This window comes from Hemiscyllium ocellatum, chromosome 5 (genome assembly GCF_020745735.1).
Source record: "Hemiscyllium ocellatum isolate sHemOce1 chromosome 5, sHemOce1.pat.X.cur, whole genome shotgun sequence".
Lineage (NCBI taxonomy): Eukaryota > Metazoa > Chordata > Chondrichthyes > Orectolobiformes > Hemiscylliidae > Hemiscyllium > Hemiscyllium ocellatum.
The window spans coordinates 28,119,760-28,138,979 of NC_083405.1; the positions used below are offsets into that span (position 1 = coordinate 28,119,760).

A 19,220-nucleotide genomic window follows, 5' to 3' on the forward strand; every position below is an offset into this window, starting at 1 on the left:
GCTGCAGCTCTGTGGTTTAAGTGTAGAAGGTCAGTGACAACAAACTAATAAAGTAACATAATCTATTCCTTTTCTCTCCTCTTCTATGTCACCAGCATTGCATCTTAGACATTAGTTAGGTATTGACCACTTCAGATATTACATACCTACCATTTCAGGAAATCGAAAACATTTCTTTTACAATGCTTTAACCATTGCATTCTTCGACTGCCCGAGCTACAGGAGAGAGCGTTTACCACATCTATAAAATCGATCTCATCATTTCGTCTTAAAAAGAGAAAACAAGACTGTTAAACAGAATTTTACAACGCTCTCAACTACAAGCCGGTCAAGTTTAAAACAAGGCACAGAAAAACAGAATCCTCGTCCACAGTTTCTCTCTCCAGCCGATCAAAGGCAACTATTAGAATTGAAGTGAACAGCTACAAGAACAAAAAAAACTGCAAACTGCACTGTGTCCTTTGCAGGAGGGGAGCCGGAGCTTCGGCTTGTGAAGTTTTCTTCCCGAGTGAGGTGGCGTTCAAGGACAAATATAGACAAAGTGGCGCTAAAATTCTTAATATCAGTGCCGGTTGAAGTTAAGTGAGATAAAATGTAAGCACTGTTCCCTTTCCACCAAACAACCCCCACACCCCGCCAAAGATTATCATGGCCAGAATAAACGTCCGTGTTTATTAGAGTGTGCGCTCCATTCCTCTCCGAATTGGCGATTTTGTGGAATATCTGTACAATGTGACATATATCAATGCGACTCCGGAAAGGAGACATGCTATTTGTGTTTTGTTCGGCCACCTCTGTAATCAAGCGCTGCCAACAATGACGCTCGCAAATGTACTCTTTAGGTTGGGACCGGGAGTAAACAGTGTGATTTCACTGTGACAGAGGACTTAATCTTCAGCCTCTGGCTTTGCTGCCTTTTACTACGAGTTAATTTGAAACCGTCCACGAATTCTGCCCCCACCACGAGCAAAACCCACCTCGGCACTATTATTTCCGTTGTTGTTACTTTCACTCTGGCGCTGGATTAAAGTGCAAAAAATGCTGCTAATCCAAAGCAGGTTATTCAAAATATTGCTTGTGGTAAAGTCAGCGGGATATGAAGGCCGGTTTTACACGCACCGTGTTTGCTGAGGGGCCGTCTCAGAGGATTCTTTCGTCTTGCTTGTTTTTTTTAGCACAAACAACTGCTTAGAATTATCACGGTCGTCCAGAAGACCTATAAAAATTTAAACGTGCTGTATCAAAAAATGAAAATATTCCCTTTTGCAGTCCCACTGTGCCTATGACACGTATGATCATGGGAGCATACAAAGATTTACTGGGAGGGAAATAACAATTGTCATCTATACCAGTCTCATATATAAAGACTCAAGCTACTGTACACCAATGCTAACTAGCAGCATGGTTATGTATTGAAGTCACGATATTTATCTGATTCTTGTGGTAAATATATCATTGTTTAATATATTGATTCCATATTTGGATAATTTTATTAGTGCATTTTTTGGATCTGCAATGGGCTTGAACGTTTATAACCCAGTTTCCCAGTAAAACTGTAATGTGGATAGTAGATTGGTTGCTGCAGTTTCTAGGGGCACTGCAGTCCTTTCCAAACTTTATTGGTAGGAATGGGGGCGAGGGCCGTGTGACTGCTGTATACATTAAAAACACACACGCACTGGGAAGTAATTGAAGCAGCAAGGATATACAGGGGAAAGTTCCTTTCCCAGTTTCTAAGATGTCGTAATTACGCATTGTGACATTGTTAACAGTCCAGAAATATTATTAACTCTGCCGAGAAGGAGACGAAAGATGAAATGACTTGATCGTAACACGACAAGAAAAAGATGTAAGAAATAGTTGTAGAAAACGTCTAAATCCGTATGTTGTGCAATATTTCTGCGGAATGTAACAACTTTCCCTTGACATAAGAAAGAATAACGAAGACCATTTTCTTTTCCTCAAGCTGTATCGATCCTGATTATTACAAGAGTTCTCCATTTCTCCTCCAACGCGCCAGCAATAAACAAACGTCTCGAAACCCTGCATCAAATGAGGTAAACGATACGTTCTCCAATCCACTGGCCAAAGAGCGAGCTTGGAAGGCAGTAGAGCGAGTGGTCATTCTGAGGCAGAAAAGTGATTTCAAAGCCTGAGCAGATCAGGATGACCGCACTCATAGCTCGGGCTCGTTCTTAGCCTAGATCGTGAACTTAAGACTGAAAGCCAGACAGAATGAGACTTTCGCTGTGCTTTGCTAAATAAAGATTCGAAAAGTCTTCGTACACTCACCACTTGTCGATCTATATGAAATTACTTTCAATTACTTAACATGTAATTTTATTAACAAAAAATCTATGTAACACTTTGTGAAGTGTTGTGTTAAAAAGAAGCGCCTCACCCTTCAAGTGTACTCGTCATTATGCGTGTGCGCAGTAAATTCCTTTCAGTCTACCAACTAGAATAAGTAGCTGCCATCTACAGACTATTTAAAAAAAAAGACTCCAGTTCCTTAAGATGTTTCTACACCTCTGGATGATCGAAGAGAGATTATTGTCTCGTGTCTTGAAAACTAAATCTAAAAACAATGGCGCCCTTTTACTTGCTCTGCATTAATCGGTTTTACAGTTAGACATCTGAACCACTGTACATTTTGTTCCTCAGAATATTGTTGCAAATAGACTTTTTAAAGTGTACTTTATGAAAATATTCAAGCTAAGTTGATAAGTAAACGCTAAAATCTGACAACCCTACGGCATTTGTGTTTCGGTTCTTTATACACAGTGTTTATAACACCAAATCTATTCAAACTAAACCGCTACACTTTTTTTTCAAAATTAGGTAAGGAAACCGAATCCAAATTTTGCTCTTGAAACACAAATTAGTGAATGCAGGCCGCAGTCAGGACCTGTGAAGAACTTGCCCTTGTTATATTCACTTATCTCACTAAATCTGCAATTCTAATTCTTTTTGTAAATTACTACCACAGCATTCTAATGCAGAAAACCTCTAAGTGTCTTAGGGATAACTTATCGCTCGGTGTTAAAAAAAATGAATGGCGTTAAAACAGGGAGAAGCAATTAGCATGGTTTAAACAATCTTTTTACATATGCATTCCAATATAAAACTAACAGGACAAATTCAGCGAAGCCCAAAACCCGCTATGATAAACAGCAAGTCTGAATAAAATATGCAGCAACAACAAAAACTGAGCACAAAACTGCTTAACGCATTAGTAAGGCAAAAATATTCATCCTGACTATAACAAAACATTGTTGCTTCAATAAATTAGGTAAGGTGCGCCAAGTAACTTATAAAGATAATTCATTTGTTTTATTTTAACACATGTTAGTTCAGTTATTTTAGTTCATTCACAATTATCTGTGAGGAAACCCTTTTAAGGAATTAAAAAAACGAAAAATAGGGTTGGAAATAAACGATTTTAAATGAAACAAAAACTGCATCTAAAAGTCCACAGTGGACAACACTTCGCGCGGTAAGCTTCCTGAATGCGAAGTTAAATGAGTCTGGTCATAATGAAAAATAACTCGCTTACACATTATTTTATAGATCAAGGACAGTTTCTGGCGATCAAGGTTGTTCAATTAAAAACTCTTCGAACAATTCAAAGGAAAGCGTTCCGATGGAAATAGGGTGGAAGAACCTTGTTGTCAGGGTTTAAAATCTATTATCTAGACTGAATAGCGTGAATTGTTTCCTGTGCAATATTCTGAATGACACGTTGTTACCGGTTCCTTTCAAAAAAAACGAGAAGTCTTACAATAATTCAGACTTGAGTTTCCCTTCAGGATTACAGGTGAAAATGTTCAGATTGCAGAAACCATGCATAGCTAACAGGAACAGAAACATAGAAAAGCGTTAACAGGCTCAGATATACACTTGCTTGTCGCTTTATAATAAAAGAGCTTTTGATTGGATTTTATTGAAACACGCAGACAGCTTTCACTTATTTGAAAACATAAGCTTATGTTAATTTGTGTAATTTACAATCAGAGCCTGGAATTCTGATTTTAGTTGGTATAATTTGATGTAATTAAGTATACAGCTTTTTCTCCCCGCTGACAGAGTTGTTCACTGCCTTTCTTTCCTCATCCAAAGCCTCAGCCTCCCACCCAACCATACCGCTCATTTCCACCCCCCTCCCCATCCCCAAAAAAAAGCGGCACAATTCAGTCGTTTAGGCCACGGTGAAGGTGACGCAGCGGGGGTCAGGTCACAAGCCAAAAGAATGCCCATGTTATGTATCACGTCGAAAATAAAGTCTCGGTGTAAAATATACAATTACAACAAATTTCTCACATTAGTCTCCTGTGTAGAACTGCACTGATTTTAACGCTATCATTCAATAGTTTGATACCTCCGAACAAAGAAGCACTTGTGATTTTAATACTCAATTTAAAGTCGTTCAAAACCATAACGGAACGACAAGACTTTTAGAGAAAAAAATTCAGGGTAACTTCAACAAATATGAACTGCGCACATGCTAGTTCTGTTTAATATATAGCCTCAATGGTCCAGAATTAAGTAAACGTTAACTTCTTTTAACATCTTCGATTACATCTCCCTCTTTCAAACAAAGCACTTACTGTAACCAATGCTCCCAAATGTTTCAATTTATTGCTGTAGAAACAAAGCTATCCTTTAGTAAAATGTTTTTAACGTGCATTATTATCTTGCTTGGGTGATCCTTGTTAAGTAGTTGTGTAGAGGAAGTCTGTATGGAAAGTAATGCATGTGGGAGCTAACAACAAAATGCCTTCAAATCTGAATGATAGCAAAACTTAGTCGCTGCACAGACGAACAACTGTGACAATGTGCTTTCTCTGAAATAACAAAAAAAAGAGAGAATTAACTAGCTTTTAAAAAATCGACGAAAGTGCAATTAAACTTTGGGATGTCTAGACAGTTCTATTTTCCGAACAGTTAAATGAAAGTTCACAGCGGCAGGTCGGGGGTAATGTTTGTTCTATGGCTCCTCTTACGGTTTTTATTCATTCTTCACTGTTGCAAAATACTGCTGGTCCCAGTTGCAAAATCGTAAGTGTCTCTATGGCTTATTAGGAGAGTTATTTAGTTATATATTCGTGAAATCCGTAAACTCTTGGAATGACGATTTACTCCTTGTGTATGATTTAAAATGTTATTTCAGCAACTGCAAAAGATGCAACTCTTTTTAGAATATATTTCTAACAAAGCTAAATAGGGATTACTGAAATTGTCTGGTTTTTTTCCAAAAATGATAGCCTTTTAATAACTAGGTTACTACTAGGTGTCTATTCTATGAGTAACCAGTAAGCAGGATATTGTCTACCAATAGAGCCTTATTATAAGTTATTTTGATTAACATCTGATCTACAAAACCAGTTCGCTCTGAAATACAAATGTATACTTTTTACAGAGCGGAAAACCAAAATCACTGGTGTGTTGTGCAAGTGTTGATTCTAGACCCAGAGGGCGCTGTGGTTTAAAGTGGGCTCAATGTCTAACGCGCGTGCAGTAAATATTGAGGCTGTACAGTTTCTTGGTGGGAATCTACTTCATGGCATGTATCAAACGCCAGATAACATTCTGTTAAAATAATTAACGTATAAAATTAGAAATTGCCATTATTGTTCTGCAGATTAAAACAAAAGGAAAACGGAAAGGCAGAAAACTATATTGCAAATAGACACTGAACAGTATTCAGGTTTAAAACTCAATAACTTGCAATTTAATCAAAGCAGTGGATTAGATTGAAACCAGACGACAATTCATGCATAGTTTTCTTTTCACCATTTTTCTTATTAGATGAGCACTGTGAAGCAAACATGCGCATATGCACGCAGAAGTATACTATGAAATAAAATATATTTTTATACGAATTTCCTTTGAATGCATGATTTTAAAGTGTTCAACGTAATAATAGCTGTCACAAGTAGCATGTTTTGAGTATTTTTTTTATCCCGGCGTTCTAGTCTAGGGAAGCGCTGTCGAAAGCAATGTTGAACTGAACAAATCTGATCTGCTTGTCGGCAGATGCAATTTAAGATCAACAAGTAGAATGCTCACATGGACTTTGTTCCCAAAAGCAAATCTTGTTTACTTTAGTTAATAAATTCGGAACTAAATTATTAAATGTTTTCAATCCAAATTCTTTAGAGGAAGTTCTTTTATTTTTAACGCCTTTAAACATTAGCTGTTTTGGATACCTATTTTTATAAATGAATGTCGGAAATATGCAAATACATGGTGAATATATAGCTCTAATTTCTGCATTGTGTGACGCCTGAAGCAAAAATAAAGCGGGGTTCTTTGAATTAAAACAAAATGTGTGCAGCAGTGGGGAACATTTCTTAATATCTAAAAGTCAACTTTGAACGGAAAAGAAACAATATTATCCGACTGAGTCATATAAATAAAAAAACGCAAATTTGTCCATCAAGCAAGTTTCCCGACGCACTTGAGGCTTCAACATTCAATCAATATTTAAGGAACGTTTAAAAAAACCTCGGGAATGGGTTATTTTTTTAAAAAATAAACTGATTATTTGTTGAGCAAACCAGAAGCACACATTAAGCGACATTATGCAATTTACAGAAACGTGTTATATATTGAACGCAATTGTCAAGATTAACGGTCGAATATTTTGACTTTTTCTGATACTTTCAATAAAACGTCTGATTATTAAGGATCCGAATCACGGTTATTTAGAAACAAACGTAATTTAGTATTGTAAATCAAACTGAAAAAAAAATGTACCGCTGGTTTATGGTAGCGTTATGCTGAAACATAATCGAGTAGAGATCAGTCAGTATAACGCAGAGACAGAAGCAAAATTTAAAGAAAGATAATGTAAAAGTTAAACCCTTGAATTAAACATTTCCTCCATGACCTACAAATGTGGCAATTCGTCTTAAATATTGTTGTTGCAATAAAATAATTTGTTAGAAGTGTTTTATTTCTACAGTATTGTGTAGTCGAACCCACTTTCAAAACTCAAGTCTACCGTGAAATAAAAAAAAACCGTGCGGCTTCCCTTTCCCAGAGATCTTTTTTGGGCGAAATAAAATGCATTTCAAAAGGAACTTTTATCCCTCCAATCTGTAATTGTTACACTAACTTTAAACATTATATCTTTGACGATTCGTTGATAGTTCAGTAACATTTATGAAGCCGATTGAAAAATCTGTAAACTGTTAGATGGATTTTGGTCCAATAAAACGTCCATGTTGTATCTACATAGACTCTAATCACCTACCTTTGTTTGCAAAACGATTATTTTGGAGCTATTTTGGGACATTTCCAGTCTATTGGATTTAATTTATCACTCGAAGTCCTTCAGCATTCAATTCGGATTTAAGAAACGAACATATTTCTTTTGGAACTCGTGCTTTGGAAAAAGGATAGCTCAAATATTTCTCCATATAGATTTTTGCTGCCCTACAGCGGCTTTGACATTGATCTAACTGGCGCCACCATGTGGTCTGAACGTCCTGCTGAAATAATTCATTGTCACAGTTCTACGGTGTGGCAACACAAATATCTACAACGAGCCTGGAAAGACATCTCGAACGGCAAGGCCCTTAAAATTGAATTGTTTGATTCTGTTAGCCGCATTTTGAATTTTGAGCGTATTGCGGTACTTGGAACTATGCAAAGAGCTAAGTAAAAACCGGCTTTATGGCTTGTCCTGCTGCTAGTAACCACAGCAACAGAGACAGTCCCTTGTCATTTGCCTTGAATGCCACAGCCCCTTAATCCGGTACAACGCTAGCCTCAACTCCCTCTTCCGTAGAGTTAAAAGATACAGTCAAAGCTTTAATCACAACGAGAATCATTCATTATTAAAACACCTCACACCCAACATTAAACTTTCACGATAGCAGATCATAACTCGCTAGGATCCCTGTTCGTCCTTTTGGTCAATCGCTTATCATTTGTATCGGATTCCGGCTACATCCGGCGGGAGTGTAACCAGTGGATGGAAGCTTCAGAGATGATTATCCCTTCACCTCCCCCCCCCCCCCCCCCCCACCCCCCCACCAAGGTTAGAGGTGACGTCCATAGCGCATCAGAAGTTCAAAGCCAGGAAACAAGCAGGAAAAGGGAATACAAACTGGTATTAAAATGTTGTAGTACAAATGGAAGGTATTGCGGTCATTGCGAAAATAGGTCGGTGCAAATCCAATCAAACACAGTGGAATGTTCACCCATTGGAGAGATTAGATTAGCGATGTTCTCTAAATTACACGGTCAATTTTTATACCTGCAAAATAAACCACGTTAAATTCTGGCAGTGCAACCGCTTTTGACAATGTATGTGCCATGACGTTCAATTTGGCCGTGTCGAAGCCGAGCTGAGATTTCATTGTTCTAAATTTGATTTGAATTTCTAAGTTTTCCAAAAAATAAGCCAAAGAGAAGCATACCAGTGGATTTAGGATGAAGTGGAATGTTACCAGCTTTAATGATTGTTGGTTACGTACATGAAACACACAATAATACAGCTCTTCGCAGGTCTTTTACTTTTTGTCGTGAATACCGGCAAAGTTGAAGAAGCCTACATGGATCGTCCTCAAGAAAAAAAATGTTTATTTTTCCAACTCGAATCTCACTGTGCGCTCTCTGGACGCGTACATGCAAATCTTACACCCTTTTATTCAAACCGATAAATATAAATTATATACAAATGTTAAGCAAATGTTGGCATCACATTTAATTAAACAGAATTTGATTAAAATTATCCCCATAAAGGAAGTTGCAGTTTGTTTTTAAAATCCAAGCGCTTAATGCAAAACAAAAACACCCCAGTGTGTGGTGCATCGTCCAACCATTTTAATATGTTTCGGTGTCTTGCAAATTAAACCAACTTTACCGAAAAAAAGGGGGATAACGGCAGATATTCGGCCGCTGCCATTTATCTTTTCATGTGAAGGTACAAGGAAACCACCTACTTTTAATGAGGGTCCTGATGGAGACCACACAAACATTTAGATTCGATTGATATAATAAAAAAGAACTATTTTAAAAGGCTGGCGTATGTTACCAGGTAACGAATAGGCGATCTTTGTATAGTGCGGCCTGTAGGTATCTCGGCCTATTAAAAAATTACTCGGTGAATTACAGGAAATGTTACCATTGTGCAATAAAACACGTATGTGTTCAATGAAAATAATTTTTTTGTCTTTGGTTCACACGGACAAAGATGGCTTCAATATTGTAAGCATTGCAGACTTGTCATCTTTTGAAGGAATCCGTGAAAATAATAGATGCATGAGCAGCAGTTTTTAAACTCTATTCCTATTTAAACCTGTCAATACACATTCATATTGTACCAAAAGAGCAAAATATTTACAATAATTTGTGCTCAAGTATGTCATCATGGGTAGTATCCCTTCTCTTTGAAAAGTTAAACGTAAAAACTGCATTTGCAAATAACGACGCACAATATGTCAAGTACAAATAACCACTCACGGATTGCTTCAGCAAGCATAAGATAGCCCGTTTTCTGTAACCCCAAGCTATGTTTTAAACGGTAAAGTGTTTATATAGAGAGTACCACGCCAAAAAAGGTACAAACTTTACATTCTAAACAGAATTTAATTACACTTGCTTATTTTGGAGGTGAACATGAATTTGACACAAAAATGCCTGTGATTCCCAACAGCAGCCATCTTTTGAGAATGAATTCCAGGTTGCATATTTACATGCATGCTCTCCTTTTGGGGTAACGAGGGGTGGGGGCGGGAACTACTCCTCATTATTTGTAGAAAAAACACACGGGTTTATTGTAGAGATCTAGGTTTTAATCTGTCTTTTATACAGACAAGTTTCAGTCTCCTAAGCAGTGATGAGCAGGCATTGTTTAGAGAACAGTCGCGCTAACCACCACCAGCCCCCCAACCCAACACTCCCCCCACCCTTACGGAAAAGGTCAGTTACAAAAAGAACGAGGTTGGTTGCTACTCCTTGTAACTGAAGATAAAAAATATATATCCAATAGTTGTGATTGATAGTGAGCGCCACTGAAAGCTTCCTAATCTAAAGCATGCGCACATTTTATTACTTTGTTTTTATATTGCAGCTGGTCCACAACAGTCAACTGGTTCTCCTAGGGCTCCAATGCACAGGTCTGAATTCAAAACGATGCTGCATTCTCCTTCGACTTAAGACAATTCTGTTTCGCTGAACTAAATCCAAGCATTCACATTGGCATCTCAACAATTATCTCTCGAGACACCCTTTGTACAAAGCATGTCGATCACACAAGTGAGAATATAATAATGTGTTATGTGAAACAAACGATGATCATTAATTCCAGTTACTGTTTAAAGTTGAAACTTAGACGTCCCAGTTAGTTTTGCAAAGTTGTCCGGCCTGTCAAAACTGTACTAAAGTGTCTGCTCTCAAACTCGAACTTGAGTTTTTGTTTTACCTCTGCTTTCGCCCTGGCCGCTTTCTTCGTAGAAGGAGACCATAGGAAGGAGAAATTCCTCTTTGTAACCGCAGTCTAATCTCAGAGCAATGGATTCGTGGTGTAATACTGAAGGCGGTCCCTGTTTAACTTCTTCTCCTTCATCCTCCTGTTCTGAAACCAAATTTTAACTTGCCGGTCGGTTAAGTTGAGCATCCGGGAAAGTTGCAGCCGCTTCTCTTTGTTGATGTAGACACTGAAAAAAAATTCTCTCTCCAGCTCCCGGATCTGGTACTTGGTGTAGGGGCACCGCTTTTTGCGTGTACGCTGGCCACCTGTAACAGGTAAACAGTGAGTTAAACTTTGGTCATTGTAACTAAGAGGAACACTCAGCTTTCCGGCCGTCAATATAAGCTTTACTCTGAACACTTTCTAAAGGAAAGTGGAGATAACTCTGCAAGACTCCCAATTTTCACATAGCAGCTTTTTTTTGTCTCTCTCAGCAGTACTCGAAGTAAATAATTGTCTACACAAAGCAACAGCACGCTATTCCTCTCATATTTTGCCAAGTCCTAGTGATAAAAAATGGCTGCCTCGATTTGCATGGATTCAAATGGATTTGGACTTTGCTAGTTGTAACTAGTTTATAGCCTCATTCCAATCTTATACTTGAAAGTTAAAAACGAGCCTCCTGGCATCAGACGTTAGCTACAATTTTAAAAAGTGATTTTTATTATAAAGATGACTCAGCTGTACGATGCGTGCATTGAAGACAGAAAAAGGGGGCATTGAAAGACGCAAAAAGTTTTAATTTATCTGAACAGCGTCAACTAAAAGGGGCTGGGGAATGGGATTCTTGAGGTGCCTTTTCAATAGGTACTGCGAAGCAGGAATTAGTTTCCTGAGGGGAGGGAACTTAATTCTACAGTCATTCCGCATCGTAAGACTCAACATGGAGCAGTCTTCAGAAGTAACATTGCAGTCTTAAGACTCTGCCGGTGAAACGTACAATTATAAAATGTGATTATTAAATAAAATACGGTCACCCGGCTCTGAAATAAGTTTATATGATGGAAAGCTCCATGTTAGAGGTATTGCAGTATTTATATAGCTGTTAAAAATGTCATTTTGCCACATTATGTTTTAAAGCGGTTACTTATGGAACCGAATACAACCTATAAATAGAGCTTTTGTGTCAACACATGTGTTTTATAGAATCACTGGAGTTGCATTAATACACACAAAGGTCACACGCATCCAAAAGCAAATTTTAATAAGTTTACACCTAATAATTTAACTGATCAGAATTTTTTAAACCCCAAACTCACTTTTTGAGGTGCTGGTGGAAGTATTTTAATGCAGCGATTGGCTGGAGTTATTTCACGGCCAATTTCAGAGCTGGACACGTGATCCTGTCATTTATATAAAAAAAAGTTTTGTTGGGAAATCTACAGGCCATCCATAAACCCCCTTATATGCTTATAAAACAGCACATAAAAATTTTAACAGCAGAGCGCGAGATCGCAAAACTTTCTCTCACAAGTGGGCACTGACTACCTACTGGAGTTGCTGCCTTTTTCCTCATTGTTGCCGGAAGAAGACTCCGGGCTGCTACTCCCCGGGCTCGTCTCCTTCTCCACAGACACCCTCGAAGTCTCCGAACTTGAAGTTGCCGCAGACGGCGCTTTATCTGGGCTCTTCTCCCCGCAATACTCCGACTGCTGATTCTCACTGGAACCGTAGGCAGTCTCGAAAAACTGGTCAAATCCTTGCGGCAGGACCCCGTTCCTCCCCACCGGGTTGTAGAAGCTGGAGGACGCGTTGGAGCTGGGGTGGTAAACGCTGGCGCTATTTTTCATTAACATCTCGCCCATGGTACTGGCAGGCAGACATTCTCTGTGCATCAGCTCCTCTGCGGAGTAGCAGTGTGGGAGATTCCCCCTGTGATGCCACTTATTGGAAGGATCGATGGCATAGTCTCTGAAGGTAACTTCTCGCACAGGTTGAACCTGGGGGATATTGGACGAGTAGGAGTATGTCATGGGGCGAGAAGCCGGCGTTTGGGGTAGAAAAGAAGGCAGACTGGAGAAATCCGGACCCGAGACATAATAGGTGCAGCTAGGCAAATAAAGATTAGAGCCACAAGAAACCCGCTCATCAAAATCCATCATCGCTTGCTTGGGGTCCCCTAGCGCAAGAATAGCTTGCATTCGCACAGCTAAACATGGTCCTTAGATGCTGCTGCCTCTTTGAAGCTGATCCGCGGAGTAAAAATTTGGAAACGTAAGCTGACGTGGAAATGTATCTCCATACATCGCAGGGACAGGGCAGTCATGTGACCAGATGCCTGGAGAAATTGACATGCATCACTTTGGATTCCCCCCTCGCACCAGGAGTGCAAAGCTCTTTACATCTCAGCTCTGCACATTTCGAAAGAGGGAAAGGGAAGCTCGAATAATACTGTGAAGGTGTTCAACCTTCACACCAGAGACGCATTTGGCACACTCACTTCATGGCGCTCCAACCAGCTGAGTTGCAGCCAGTGTAGACGCGAAATCACACTTAACACTTTCCGCAATGGAAATGTATCAGAAACTCGATTTTCTCGGACAAAATGCTTTTCGACCGATCTCTCCCATGTTGATTCTGCGGCATATTCGGCATTTTCATTAACAAATAATCTCCTCTGCTCACTCGTTCATTTTGGCCATTTTTTAAAAAATGAAAGACCGCTGTGTTTTCTGCTCGTGTCGCCTGCACAGAATTTGTGAAATTACAAACGAATAAAGACAATGGTTCTACAAGAAATCTTACCGATATCCATTAGGACGAGGTTGCAATCTTTAAATGGCTATATCCTGTTTTAAGTAAAATAGTCTCCCACCTTTTCTGAAAATCTCCAGTAGACCACACAGATGCATAGAGAAGAAAAGTTAGACCGTTCGACACGGATTTAGTTTGTGTTCCTTTTTTACTTTATCTACCAAAGTTAGATTACTCCTGCCGCCAAAAATAAACCCAATCCAGACAAATCTGACAAACATGTGAGGCGGACAGACTTTTTTTTCTCTTAAGATAGTTGTACTGCTTCTGGCTCGTTATAAGCGGGCATGGTCACGTTCAACTCCATCACACACAAAACCCTGGCCCTGTCAGCAAATTATATCAAACCAGTCATCCACTTCGGTGGAAGATTAGGAATATTGGAGTGAAAAATCCCATGTGCACCTTAATTTTACATTCAGACCAATTTTTTTTTGCGTGTGTTGTTCAAAAACGCATTCTGTCGTTAAAACTAAGTTGGGAATACCGCAGCCAGAAGTGGGCAAAAGCTGATAAGAGGGGGTGCTGTTTTATTTGACATTGGTCGTGGGTATATTTTTCGATATTTCTGTGAAATGTCACCAAGGACGACTGTATAAGCATCAGACTCGGATTTAGTGCAGCTTGAGGTGTTTTTAATAGTTTTACTTTCGTGAGAGTTACATTCATTGAAGAACGCCCAATAAAAAGCATTTTACTTCGGTGCACTATCTCCATGCAACAATATTTATGATTTAAATACACCCTAAGAGTTAGAACGCCATGCGGTGAATCCTGATGTGTTGAAAAGAATAGGACTGTACAAAAGAGTTGAAGTTAAACTTTGCCTTAGAATTTGTCACAAATTGGCTTTTTTTCTGTTCCAAAAACAACTGCGTTATGCCAAAACAAACAGGTTTCCTGGGGAAAAGGACCTTTGCCATAAACATATGCCAGAAAGACCTTCTATTTAAATTAAACTCCATGCAGTAAAAAGAAAGCCGTACTTGGAACAGCGTTAATAACAAGTTGACTGTTGAATCTTGCTTTTCTAACAGTTTCGTTCTCATAAATACAGACCAATGCAAAATCTTCAAAATACATGCTTCAAGTACCTAGCCTACTGTAGCTCAAAAAAATAATTGCGATTTAAAAAAAGGGTGGCGCATGTTCCAAAAATCTTAGCTATTGAAAATACTGAGAATATGAATCTGATAATGTCCAAGGTCCACGTTTTATCATAAGGATCTGAAAATATCAATGCAACACTGTCTATGCAGCACTGGCATTGTATATTACACATAGATCAAGAATTTACCTTACATCACCTCTAAATTGTTACTTACGGTCTCGGTAGAAAATAAATTCATTTGTATTAAACAGAATGGCAAAGGAGACCCATAACATGCAAGAGACTGCAAATCTGATGTTTTTTTTAAAAAAATAAGAAGGAATTGAAATAGTGCCTTTGAAACCTAACTGGTTTGATTGGTACGTAGGTTTTTGTTCACCAGTCTTGGCATTCGGGACTACTTAAGTGGGAAGTAGATTTTTTTTGAAGGTTTAGGTTTTTTTATACAGAGAGGAAAGCCGAAGACGGTAGCATACTCTGTCGCTGTACCGATGGTCAAATTCCAACACATATATGATAATATAATTAAATACAGAACGTCTATGACAACCGAAAGCGGGCCGTTTAGTTTGACCTGCGGTTTTAATAGCAGTTTTGACAACCGGCTCCTCTGGATCCCCCGGAATAGGCATTATAGCTGACCAGGGGTGAGCTGAAGACGCCACCTACATGGGATCTCTGACGTTCCCAGCTAACATGAGCAATCAGGCGTCCCGAAAAAAAAAACAGAAGCAAGAAGCCTTGCTTTGTCTGATCAAAAGTCAGGCTGAGTGTTAGAAAGAGTAAGTTTCCTTTTAACTCTACATTGAGCGTCATCCCTACATGTTGGTCAAAATCTAGTTTCTTAACCTTTTTACTTATCTTGAGGAGGGGGCAGATTCCCTCTAATTATATTGTATCTTTGAACGCAGTTTGCCGATGCTGTTTCGAAGAGAACCGGGGCGTCGTAGCTATTTCATAATCTCCCGAACGAAAGGGGAAGCTGGCGATTACATTTCCGATTAAGTAAAAGGCGATAAATGAGTGGAGACCTATTCACTATCTCTTTCGCTTCGCCATTTTCTGTCCATCAGCTTTTCCCAATTCTCATCTATTGGGGGGGAATCGCTCTTTTACAGTCACTTTCAATTACAGATTCCCCAGTCTAATTGATTCGTACCGTCAGTTTAAGCCTGTAGCCCATACTCATTTTCCAAGACTGTGATCGTGTAAAGCTAAAGGAACGGTTCCAAAAATTAAATAGACGTACCTTGCTGGAATAAGATCAGTAAACACTGCAGAGATTCGACTGCTATTCGATGGTGAATCAAATATAATGTAAATACTGAAGTTTAAGGGGATCAGTGAATTATTGCGGCGCAGTCTATTTTCCTGCAGGAGTCCAAGCCAACGGGAGGGCTGAGACCCGGATGAAGCTGAATTTCTTTACACTGATGTGCACTTCGAAGCTTTGTCGCGGTTCTTATCAGCAACGGAATCGGATTTGAAACCCTATTGTTAAAGTTGGAAAACAATTTTTAAAAAGCTAGGGCCAAAAATGAGACTGTGGTCAGACGAAGTCCTCACTCGAGTTATTTCAGAGCTTTGCACTTTAAAGATGCAGCGCCTGCTTAACATTGAACTTCAACTTTGAAAAACATTCCGCATCCGTGTAAGAAATGTACTTTTTTTAAAAAAAAGTTCTATCGCGCGAAATGAAAGCTAAATCATAATGTCAATGGCTTAAATTAAATCTTCGGGAGAGAGAGAGAGAGAGAGAGGGACAGAGAAAAAGGTAAATATTTGGAGGAGCCCTGGCGACATTTGCGAAGTCGGTCGTGTCAGTAATTGCAATGAACCCGCGAGTTAGGTATAATTTGTCGCGCATGGATTCATTCATTTTTAAATATCAAGAACTACCGGATAAAAGTTTGATAACTATATTTGTGGCCAGTAGATTTTTATTGTTGCCCTAAAGCTAGTTAATACGGCATGGAAACGGCCGGCTATTGTCCTTTTCCAAATTTTGCAGGAATTTCTCTTCCCATTAGTTTTCCGTTCTCCCCACGAGTTACATCGCTTGTCATCTTGCAAACGAAGTCACATACGGCTTAATTGCCTGCAACCGCAACAGCACTTTACTATGCCAAAAGGCAAGTCAGTTTGCTAACTTGGAATGTTTTCATTCATTTCTGCCCTATCATTTTCCCCGGCAGATGGGATAAATGTTGCAAATGAGAAGGACAACATCAAGTAAAGCTGAAAGTGGATCTAGCCTCATCCCAGCCTCTACAAGTCCTCTGAAAAATGCAACTGAAGCTAGTGCTCAGACAGCAACTGCTGCCTTTTGACGAACTCTCCCACTTTATTGTAAGACACAGTTATTCATTCATTAAAAAGTAGCTGGTTTTGAAATCTGCACGGTGAACTGCGAGCATCGAGAAATTCAGACATTTCGGAGAAAGCATCGTTTCGCATTCTAAATCAATAGTTGTGCTAATAAACCCTTTTCTTGGCGCTGGATGACGTCGGGTTGGGATGTTATTGTGGTGGTTCTCCAATGAGTTTGTATTTTTCTAATTGCCAAAAGAAAAAGGGTCGTGACTCTCAAAGTCTAAGCTGCAACTTATTGGCTTCAGCGGAGTTAGTGTCTTTTTAACGAAAATCTGTGTTTTTGTTTTGTGGTGGTTTTTGCCGCCTCTTCAGTGGCAATGACAACAGATAGTGTCGGCCATTTTTTACGCCTAATGCCTCGGAAATTCCGCACAAAGTTCATTGAAGCGAAAATACTTCGAAAAACTAGCATTTTATTGAGAGAAAAATACTGACTGTGTATTAACAAACAACATTTATTCGACATTCAAAGACCATTCCAAGTTTCGATAGGCACAGCCTCCAGGTGGATCATACTTAAAGATAAAAAACTAAGCCACAGTTGTGCGAGATTGTTCCTTTGTTAATTTTACTGAGCCCCAGTAGATTTATTAAAATGCTCCTGTAACAAGAGATTGTATATAAAACATTGCGAGCTACAACTCAGCAAAATTAATATATTAAACGTATTCCCTAATATTATTTTTGCGCCCAGTCAAAAACCGGAAAGTACGATAACAGCCTCACAGGAGAAGGAGCATTTAGTAAGGAATGGCAATAAAACTTGAAAGTAATACACTTTGTATATTATAAGTGAGCACTTTACGCATTTGAAAAAGCTGTAATGATATTCATTTTAATCTAAAACGATACACTGTACAACGAGTGCTTGATTGTATCTGTAGTACAGCGCTCGGAATGCATCTAAATATTTGCGGTAAATATTTATGATTTAAATCCGGTTTCATTGTTAGCTCCTATAAAATTTCCTAATAGAACTATTGAAACTCTTTCACATGTTTTGCTACAAAGCTTTAGATGTTATTTCAACAAATTCCCCTGTCGAAAACATCCCAGTATTAAACTGGCCAAACTTTGACCGACGCCTTGTTCATTCGAAATGCACTACCCGGCAAAATAAAGGCAAATTATTTCATCCCGAAGTTTCCCCTTTGGAATAATTGGAGGAATAGAACATTATGTATTCCATACGGTTGCGATTTACTTTCTACTTCACAAGGTCGAAGTTTCACTTCTCAGTATTTCTGAGCCTATCGCCATTTCATTTTGAACCATACACCCATCATTCGTTTTAGACGAAATGCTAATTCGAAGAGAACCAGGGGTTGATGTGACGCTTCTTAACTTGGCATGCACGTTGTGAAATTTAAAAATAAAGGTATAGTTATAATCGATGCTTCAACAGCAACCCAGCTATGGGTTTCGGTAGCGAGGTTAAAAAAGAATGCAGATATAGAGGTTGAATAAATCCAGTAATAGGTTAATAATAATTTTCAACGTTGTTTCCTTCATAAAAAATAACAAATTAAGATTAGACCTCATCAGACGCCACTGCTCTGAAGCAACGTGGGAGCCAGGTCAAATAACCATCAACATTGAAATAGAGAGAAAGGAAGCACAGTTTTACTTGAATTGTCTGGTTTTGAACTTGAAGGATCTTTACTTTGAACTTGGCTAGAGGTGCACAGCTCGGAATTCCGAATTATCTCCGTTAAAAGGCTCTGTACTCACCTCAAATGCAGGCAAAACTGGAACACGAATAGGTGAACCATTCCCCTGCACTTTATCAATAGATTCCTCCCGCCTTATAATCCACAATCTTTCAAAATTGGCCGGTACCGCACCATACACAGGTGCGATGGAATCGCAAAGCCGTTTCTCCATCCAGTGCCCAGTCGGCGTACCTTTCCCAACGCAGAAGCGAGAGGCTTCTAATTGAGCCTAATCTTTGTCAAGTTCACATATTCCAAGCCCATCGTGTGATGCTGTTGTCTCCCAGATGATCATTCAGGACCCACACACGTAGCCTGTGTGCCCACTAAACTTACAATGTGACAAAATGACTGAATCCCTTTCAGCTGAAAGAACATATGGGATAACAATGAAATGCCGAACTTATACTAAATGTCAACAACAAACTGACCGCGCCTGTGTGTACCAGAGGAAAAGGAGTGAACTGCGTTTTAATGAAAGCCGCAATTAATGAATTGCATGCAGCCTCTTTGTTATACTTTATTAATGAGTTATGTAAATTACTTCAAATAACAGTGGCTAAGATTTTCTTGCGTGTAGGACTTAGTAAATATTTTGAGTGCGATGGACAATGCTCACGTCACAATATACTGCTTCATTTTGAAAACGTGTTTCCACAAAGTCTTACACGGATTTACCATAGACACTTCCATTTTAACTGTTGACACTTTCACACATAGAAATACTAAGCTAAAGTGTTACTGTTAATTCATTAAATATTTGAAATAGTCACATTGGCAACGAGAA

General features: G+C 39.0%; 1 protein-coding gene across 1 annotated transcript; it reads right to left on the reverse strand.

The window, feature by feature from the left end:
* Window positions 1–10,516: 10,516 nt before the first annotated feature.
* hoxa11b (homeobox A11b) lies at window positions 10,517–12,624 on the reverse strand. Its single transcript, XM_060825357.1, has 2 exons — window positions 11,976–12,624; window positions 10,517–10,749 (listed from the first exon to the last, which is right to left on the reverse strand). Exons 1-2 carry the CDS (start codon window positions 12,622–12,624, stop codon window positions 10,517–10,519), a joined length of 882 nt encoding a protein of 293 aa, XP_060681340.1.
* Between the last annotated feature and the right edge of the window lie 6,596 nt (window positions 12,625–19,220).

Excerpts from the sequence above, each read along its gene's own strand:
- hoxa11b (XM_060825357.1), bottom strand. The coding sequence starts at position 12,624 with ATGCAAGCTATTCTTGCGCTAGGGGACCCCAAGCAAGCGATGATGGAT. Across the intron at positions 10,750-11,975 it reads GGAAAAAGGCAGCAACTCCA|GTGGCCAGCGTACACGCAAA; the intron begins GTAGGTAGTCAG and ends TACCTGTTACAG.